The sequence below is a fragment of the Panthera pardus genome, unplaced genomic scaffold (assembly GCF_024362965.1).
Source record: "Panthera pardus isolate Hobbes unplaced genomic scaffold, ASM2436296v1 HiC_scaffold_10, whole genome shotgun sequence".
Taxonomy (NCBI): Eukaryota; Metazoa; Chordata; class Mammalia; order Carnivora; family Felidae; genus Panthera; species Panthera pardus.
In genome coordinates, this window is record NW_026526655.1 from 19,173,277 (window position 1) to 19,181,806 (window position 8,530).

Here is an 8,530-nt window from a genome sequence, read left to right on the forward strand (position 1 = left end):
TAACGTTTATTGTTGAGAGAGAACACACGTGAAGCGGGGGAGGGGCAGAGAGAGACAGGGACAGAGGATCCAAAGTGCGCTCTGCACTGACAGCACAGAACTTGATGTGGGACTCAAACTCATGAACCATGAGATTATGACCCAAGCCGAAGTCAGATGCTTAACCAACTGAGCCACCCAGGCACCCCTCTACTTGTGCTTTGATGGAGAACGTCCTAGTAGTTTTCTTAGAAAAGAGGGGTTGTGACTCAGGTTTTTTTGGAAGCTTTGCAAGTTTCACTGTACCTAGTATTTGATGGTTTGGCTGTATAGAATTCTGGGTTTGCAGTCATTGTGAAAGCATTGTTTCCCTCCAACTTCATGCTGCTGAGCAGTGATAGAAGTCTTGTTTGCAGAGTTGCCGTATGAAAGCCATTCTTTATCCTGATATGACCCCGTTTTTGTCTGAAAGCTTGTAGGATCTTTTTATTTCTACTATGATGAAGTTTCATACCGATGTGCTTTGATGTGGGTCTTTTTCATCCATTTTACTGGGCACTTAAAAGATCATTTTAATAGAGAAACTTGTGTCCTTCAATTATAAGAAATTTTCACTGACTTCCTCCCTTTCACTCTCCTTTCTCTTTTTGAAACTTCTGTTATCCAGACTTTCTGGTCTGATTCTTAAAATTTTCTCATCTCTTCTTTCTAGTTTTCCATCTTTTGGTAATTTTGTTCTGCTTCCTGGGAAAGTTCTCTAACCTTATCTCTAGCTCCAAACCTTCTTTTGAGTGTTTTATTTCTATCATATTTCTACTTTTCAAGAACTGATTTGTGTATGTTCTCTTTTTCGTAAGCTTTTGGGGGGTGGTCATGGAAGTAATACCATCTCAAATCTCTGAGGATATTAAATATAGTTGATTTGTTTATTTGAAGGTTTCTTCTCCCTGAATAGATTGTTTCCTCCAACTGCCCTGTCCTGTGTGGTTCTTATGGTCTTTATATTACTTATTAGAGGCTTTCCTCAGTGTCTAGTAATCTTTGGTTGTTGGTTCATTGTTAAGAAAAGGAGACTAAAAAGATAGTTGGGGGCACCTGGGTGGCTGTCAGTTAGGTGTCCGACTCTTGGTTTTGGTTCAGGTCATGATCTCACAGTTCTTGAGTCCAAGCCCTGCATAGGGCTCTGCTGACAGCCTGACAGCATGGAGCCTGCTTAAGATTCTCTCCCCCTCTTTCTCTACCCCTTGCCCACTCACATGCTCACTCAAGCGTGCAGTCTCTCTCTCTCTCTCACAAAAATAAATAAATAAACTTAAAAAAAAAAAAAAAGATGGTTGGAAGCTCTGAGCACATGAATAGTTAGGGCTCATCAACTCTGAGTTTTAGAGTGTGGGACTGTTTTGAAGATGATGTTAATATTTTAGGACTTTGTCATGGGCTGGTCAGATTCCTAAAAAAAAAAGAGTTTTCTCTGGGGCCTGGGTGGTTCAGTTGGTTGAGCGGCTGACTCTTGATCTCACAGTTCGTGGGTTCAAGCCCCACATCAGGCTCTGCACTGACAGTGTGGAACCTACTTGGAATTCTCTGTCTCCCTCTCAGTCCCTCCACCACTTGTGCACTTGCTCTCTCTCTGTCTCAAAATAAGTAAATAAACTTAAAAAAAAAAAAAAGAGTTTTCTCATTTATTGCCTTTGCCTAAAGGTAAAAGATGAGGCTGTCAGAGTTCTGAGAGCCAAGTATAGGAATAGGGCTGGGGTAGAGGGGTTTGCTCTGCAAATCGTGGCCTGCTTCCCCATTTGCTGTGTGTGCCTGGCGTTCCCCCAGTCCAGAGAGTGTTTTACCCCCTCCAGAGGATGAAACTCCAGATTTCTGTCACTGCTTAGCAGCATAAAGTGGAGGGGAGGGGATCCTGGGGGTCTGTTTCTCAAAACACTTTTCACCAAATCCTTATTTTTTTTTATCCCCTCCTTAGCCTCCAATTTCAGGGGTACATGATATTTGCAAGTTGTATGTCTTTTGAACAAGAGTCTGTGATTTAAATTGGATTGGTTCTCAACTTTTCTGTTACTGGCTTAAGATTTGGTTTTGGCTTTCCTAGGTCTGCTAAGTCAGTCACCATCTACTTTGTAGTTTTCAGGATTCTGATTCTATAGTCTCTTTCTCTGTTCTTCCCATTCATAAGTGTTCGTGTCTTTTAAATAACTCTATACTATGATTTTAAGTGGGATTAATTGTATTTTAAAGCAAAGAGACACCTACGAATGCTTCTGGGACTCTTTAAGTCATTACTAAAGATGGAGTCTTTCAGTAGAAACTCATCATTAAAGAAAAAAGTAGATCTTGGATTTAATTATTAGTGTAGTATATTTTAAGCGAACCTTAAATTCAAGGTTAGATACCATTATATTAAATTTCAAAAGAGTTAATGTTGAAGAATGTGAAAGGATACTAATTTTTTATGGTCTCTCTTCTGTGAGGTGGTTTGTATTTGCTGGGGCATCCACAATATGCACCAAGTACTTCAAACCTAACATACAGTTTATAGAATGTGGAATGTAGTGAAATTGGGTTATCTGTAAAATCATATTCTCTTTTTCAGGTTTATTCCTTTCTTATTAGAGTCCTATCCCTTTCATATAAATATATTTAAAAGAAAAAGGGACATTTCTTTTATAGATACCTGGTACCTGAATTGTTATTCCTCAGAGTGGGCTGGGTAAATTGGAACCCTAATGATAATATGTTGTATGTTTCCATAGGATGATAAAATGTGTACCCCACGCTGTTTTTTTACTTTTCTAATCCTATCTCTTTGTGTCTGTTCTAAGAACTTTTACAACATTTTTGTATTCTTCAGAGTTTAACAACTCTTTTCTGGACTCATTGGGTTCTGATGAGGACTCTGGAAATGAGGATGTTTTAGATATGGAGTACACGGAAGCTGAGGCTGAGGAGCTGAAAAGAAATGCTGAGGTAGGTGACCTTCTTCCGTGAGTAGAACTGGTCACATTGTCAGGATTACTCCTCCTGCTGTTTGTCTTCAAAGGCCTCCCTGTCCGTGTCCCTTGCGGGTTCATCTGTGCCCTGTGGCAGCTGTCTGATGGCCTTCACTTTCTCTTGCCTTTGCTCCTCATTTCTTACACACAAGCTTCAGAACAGACTGAAACAAAACTGACTCCCTTGTGTACATGTTAGGTAGTAAATGAGTAACATGGCTCTTGATGTCATATATTAATATTAACTCACCTTTAGTTCTGCCAAAACTATATTGTCTTAAAAAATTTTTTTTAACATTTTTATTTATTTTTGAGAGACAGAGAGACAGAGCACGAGTGGGGAAGGGGCAGAGAGAGAGGGAGACACAGATTCCGAAGCAGGCTTCAGGCTCCGAGCTGTCAGCACAGAGCTCGACATGGGGCTCGAACCACTGAGATCATGACCCGAGCCGAAGTCGGACGCTCAACCGACTGAGCCACCTAGGCGCCCCAAAACTATATTGTGTTTAAAGTTATATACCAAAACTAGCTGGTTGTTACTCAGTAAAAACTATTGCACTATTAAACTAGAGCACATTGTAACCTTTTCTTACCCTTCTTTTTTTCTGAAATAATTTTTTTTTCCGTTTTCCAATTTCGTAATTTTAATTGCCTAGGAGTCCACTGTCCTAACACAACTACTGTTAGCATTTTGACATACTTTGTCATCTCTGCCTCCAAGTGTGCTTTAAAAAAAAGTAGGGGCACCTGGGTGGCTCAGTTGGTTAGGCGTCCGACTTCAGCTCAGGTCATGATCTCATGGTTTGTGGGTTCGAGCCCCACGTTGGGCTCTGTGCTGACAGCTCAGAGCCTGGAGCCTGCTTCGGATTCTGTGTCTCTCCATCTCTCGGCCCCTCCCCTGTTCATGCTCTGTGACTCTCTATCTCTCAATAATAAACGTTAAAAAAAATTTTTTTTTTAAGTCATAAGTACAGTTTTTATCCTTGCTTATTAAAGATTATAAGCATTTTATTTTTAATTGTTGTATGTACTGTATTCCCTCAAATCAACATACTGTTCATTTCATTTAGGTTTTAACCATGAGCATTTAAGTTTCTGTTGTTCACTGTGATAAATAATACACTGAGAAATTGTGTATGATTGAGTGTTTTCTATATTTAGAATTTTCTTCTTTAAATCTCCAGAAGTAAATTACTGCCTCAAAGTTTATGAACATTTTAATGGTTCTGGTTTACATACAGCTGTATTCCTTCCCCACATTGTACCTTATGGTGCTCCCTGCAGTGCATGAATGTCACTTTTCAGGGTTTTTAAAATTCTTTCTATTAATAATATTTTAAGGGCATTTAAAAAAATATTTAAAAATGTAAAAGTTTACCCATGATCCCAGCAGCACCACTGCAACTGTTTTCATTTTGTTCATTTTGTTTTCCAGTACTTAATCATTAACATGCTTGTTTTTATAGAGCTGTAATTATTGTGTGCATTCATGTGGGTTGGGAAAACAAGTTAACGTATTGCTGACCCACTGAATAATATTGCACTGAGTTGGTATATCACTGATCATTTAACTAGTTTTGAGTCTTTCGTTAATTCCAACTTTTCATTATTATAGGTGATGCTACAGTAAATAATTTTACACACATATTCTTTTTTCCTTTTGAATTATTTTCCTAGAATAAATTTTAGCTGGGAGTAGAATTCTTGGGTCAAAAGATGTGAACAATAGCAACCACTGGATTTTTTTTATTGAGTTTGACTACACACACTGAAACTGTCATGTCGGCTTTGATAGTACATTTAAATTTAGTGTTTCACTTATATTCAAATGAAGAGTTAAAAATCACGCCCACTTCTGTTTTCCAGACAGGAAATCTTCCTCATTCTTACCGGCTCATTAGTGTTGTCAGCCACATTGGTAGCACCTCATCTTCAGGTAAATGAACATTGTGATTTCAGTTTTTTATAAATGAAGTTGCCAGCATTTACTCCCTATTAGTTGGCTCTGTGCCCAGTATCATGAGCTGTAGGTTGAATGCATCAAGAAAAGGTTTTAAATCTTTTCTTTGATCGCACTAAATATGAATTGTGTTAAAGGTGCAACTTTTTAATTTCTCTATAAATGGCCCAAATTTCCATATACATACATATATCTATATCCAAAAAGTTGTCCTGCTGTACTATATTACTCCCTTGAGTTTCTGTACATGTTTTCGGAATGGTTTTTAGAAACATTGCTGGGGGTAGGGTCGATGGGAAGGCTGTTTCTCTCTCTCCAAAGCTTCCTGTACCTGAGAAAAATGCAGTGTGTTCTAAAAACCACAATTTTAAGGGGCACATGGGTGGCTCGGTCAGTTAAGTGTCTGACTCTTGACCTTGATCTCAAGGTTGTGAGTTCAAGCCCCGCGTTGGGCTTTAAAAAAAACAAACCATTTTAAGATTTTATTTATTTTAGGTCATTACATTAGTGATGTGTACGACATTAAGAAGCAGGCATGGTTTACTTACAATGATCTCGAGGTATCTAAAATCCAAGAGGCTTCCGTGCAGAGTGATCGGGACCGGAGTGGTTACATCTTCTTTTATATGCACAAGTAAGAAACTGCCAGGTCTGGAGCTATGGGCTACAAATCTCTGAAACTATTTTTTCCCCCTGTAAGGACAAAGTATTCCCATCACTTGTTGGTTGACAATTTTTGATTTTTGTTTTCTTTGCTTAGGGCTTATATCTTGATATCTTAACTTCATGTTAATTATCTCACAGTAGCATCTAAGTATGGAACTTAAGACTTCTATATGATAAAGTTGTCCTATCGTAAACCTTGGTCTGTCTGCCAGTTATATCAGCTGGAAGATCTGAATTACAGATGGGAATCACATGGCTTTGTTGTCAAGGCTAGCTAGTGCCATTGCCGCCCCCCGCCGCCACCCAGCTTTCTCAAAAATTGGCACATGGGGTTAAGATAGTGATCAAATGAACGAGCTGCTTGTTCAATAAAATTTAGGCACCAAATGGGATTGTGCAGGCTCTGTCGGTATCTGTCTTCTATCCTTTGGCTTTACTTACTAAATGTCCTGTTTTATTTCTTGTTTGTTTTATTTTAAGGGAGATCTTCGATGAGCTGCTGGAAACGGAAAAGAACTCTCAGGCAGTTAGCATGGAAGTGGGGAAGACCGCTCGTCAGGCCTTGTGAGGAACAAACTCGTGGGTTGGCAGTGCGCACTGAGTATTATTCCCTCTCACTGCCGCCCGCCTCACCTTTCCTCTGCCCGAGGAGAATTCGGAATTCTACTTGATGCGGGAGCAACAAACAGCTCAGGGCCAAACCAAAAGATGAAAACTGCAATTATGTGGAACGCTCCGTTGCTAATTGTTTTATGGAAACTTTGGTCTCACATCTGTAGCTGATTATCCTCTTTTTCTCCTACAGTAGTGGCGCTTCCTTTTGTCTTAGGGATACGTGTTGTAAATATATACATATGTACATACACATCCACACACACATATATGTGGAGTGAATGGAGCCTTAAAGAGTTAGGATGAGTCACCAGAGTATGCCTGCTCAAAGTTAATAGCACAGCAGTCTGAGAAGAAATGAAGGCGTCAAAGAGTCCATTCACCTGAGAAATGTGTAAAGATATACATATCAGTTGGCATTTAGCTTCTCTGTTCCTTGAGTAGTTTCACTCGAGTCTACACTCTTTCATGTTTGTTTCTTATTAGTAAAGTTCACTGGAAAGCCAGCTCTCCATGTTACACTAATGACAGTGTGTCCTCCTTGGGAAGGAGAGGCATTTCTGCCACCTGACATGAGGAGCTTTTTTAAAAAAATTATTTCATGGATTTGTAATGCTTTTGCTGTTTACATGCAGTCCCAAGAAATGGATTGTTGGTGCTTTGGAATGTGTTGTGGTCCCCCATTTGGTATTCATTCTACACTTTGCATTTTCTTTAAAGAAATTTCCTTCTCAAAGTATATTCTTTGTATATCATCTATATTATTGTAGTGAAGATAGAATCTTTTCTTTTTCTTCCGTGTCATTCTTCCATGGAGCAAACGTTACTCTAAAAGATTGCAACCAAAACTTTAGGAGGTTGGGATTCCCCAGCAAGGATACTTAGGGATAAGAAAGAACGCTAGCATCTGTCCCTCATCCATAGGTCAAGATGAGGATTCTTGCGTGAAATCTAAAAACTCTGGACCCCTAGAAGCCCTGCTGCAAATGGGAAATTAAGTACATGAGCTATTGGGTAAAGAACATTTAAATCATTTGCTGCCTGGCTTTGCCCTTAAAACCAGGTGAGAGTTAGAATGAAATTGGTTTAGGTGATCCCAAGAGCTAACAAATAACAAAGGTGTGTAATGGATTTATCTTTTTAGGTGCTTTGAGTTGAGGCTGAATGGGATTGCAGTATTAAGTGCTGCATTAGTCGCTCGGCTGCCACAGCCAGCTTGGTTAGTAAGCAGCTTGTGAAACCATGTGAAGAATGAGTTTCAGAGGAGAATTCTGTCCACAGAATAATTTTTGTAAGCCCAGGAATCATTAGGTTCACACAGTTAAGTATAGCAAAATGAAACTTTCAGTATTTTCTTTCATGTTTTTCTTTTATTAAAACAAGGAGGTAACTCTTAGCTCTCAGGTAGGGACAAAACATCAGTTTTTCAAGGGAAGTAAACATGTTAAAGTCCGCCATCACAGAAGGTGCAACATCTTTTCTGGAAGATGGCCTTATGAGAGCTGCAGCCCCATGCTTGGACGTGTTCTGACATAGTAACCTGTTTCTAAAATGTTCAGTTTCCAAATTGTAAACGGCCCCAGCACTTTTGGTTAACTACCAATGAAAGCTTTGCCTCCTGCCATTTACCTATGCATTACCATAGTGAACGTTCCAAAATGGTATGCCAGTAAGTTGTGCAAGAGTAATATAGAGCAGAGGAAAATATTTGTTTTAAAAATTATAGCTTTTGCTGGGAAATAACTGGTTTTCTCAAAAATGAGTGAAGTGGTGATCAAATTCTGTAGCTATTTAGGACTTCTCTTCCATGTGTTTGTATTTGAGAGCTTTGAGAGGTACTGTTAAAAATGGTTGGAAATGATTTGAAATGGGGGATGGATGCATTAGGGCATAAAAAAAATAGAAATGCCATAAGCCTGATTGCCCATGAAGTGCCCTCATTTGACTTGTTTTGGTAGTGTGTGTGTGTGTGTGTGTGTGTGTGTGTGTGTGTGGTTTAGAAGTACACGTGGCTCAGAAACCTGATTTGATTTGATCTTCATTTCTTGGGCTGAACTTGTTAGTTGGAAATAGGTTACTGAGGTAGATGACTTCTCTCACCGCTTGTACACTTGCAAGTTTTGGACTTGAATTTTCTTTGGTAGCTGTGCGTTGTTATGGCCTGTTCGGCCTTCCCCTCCCCCTGCGCTCCTTATCCATCCCCCCTTTCACTACGTGTTCTCATTCAGGTTCAGTGAAGGGTTCATGACTACAGATGGAGATTTCAGCTGGACCACGTTGAAAGGGTTTATTGGTTTTTTGAGCTGGCTGTATATAT

General features: G+C 39.4%; 1 protein-coding gene across 5 annotated transcripts in view; it reads left to right on the forward strand.

Moving 5' to 3' along the window:
- USP37 (ubiquitin specific peptidase 37) overlaps positions 1–8,396 on the forward strand; it is a 95,238-nt gene extending 86,842 nt beyond the window's left edge. For all 5 annotated transcript variants that reach the window (XM_019445979.2, XM_019445974.2, XM_019445975.2 and 2 more), the window contains 4 exons: positions 2,837–2,952; positions 4,842–4,911; positions 5,431–5,569; positions 6,082–8,396. In XM_019445979.2, coding sequence (XP_019301524.1) covers positions 2,837–2,952; positions 4,842–4,911; positions 5,431–5,569; positions 6,082–6,169 — 413 coding nt within the window. In that variant the 3' untranslated portion in view covers positions 6,170–8,396. The remainder of the gene's footprint in view (positions 1–2,836; positions 2,953–4,841; positions 4,912–5,430; positions 5,570–6,081) is intronic.
- Positions 8,397–8,530: the final 134 nt, after the last annotated feature.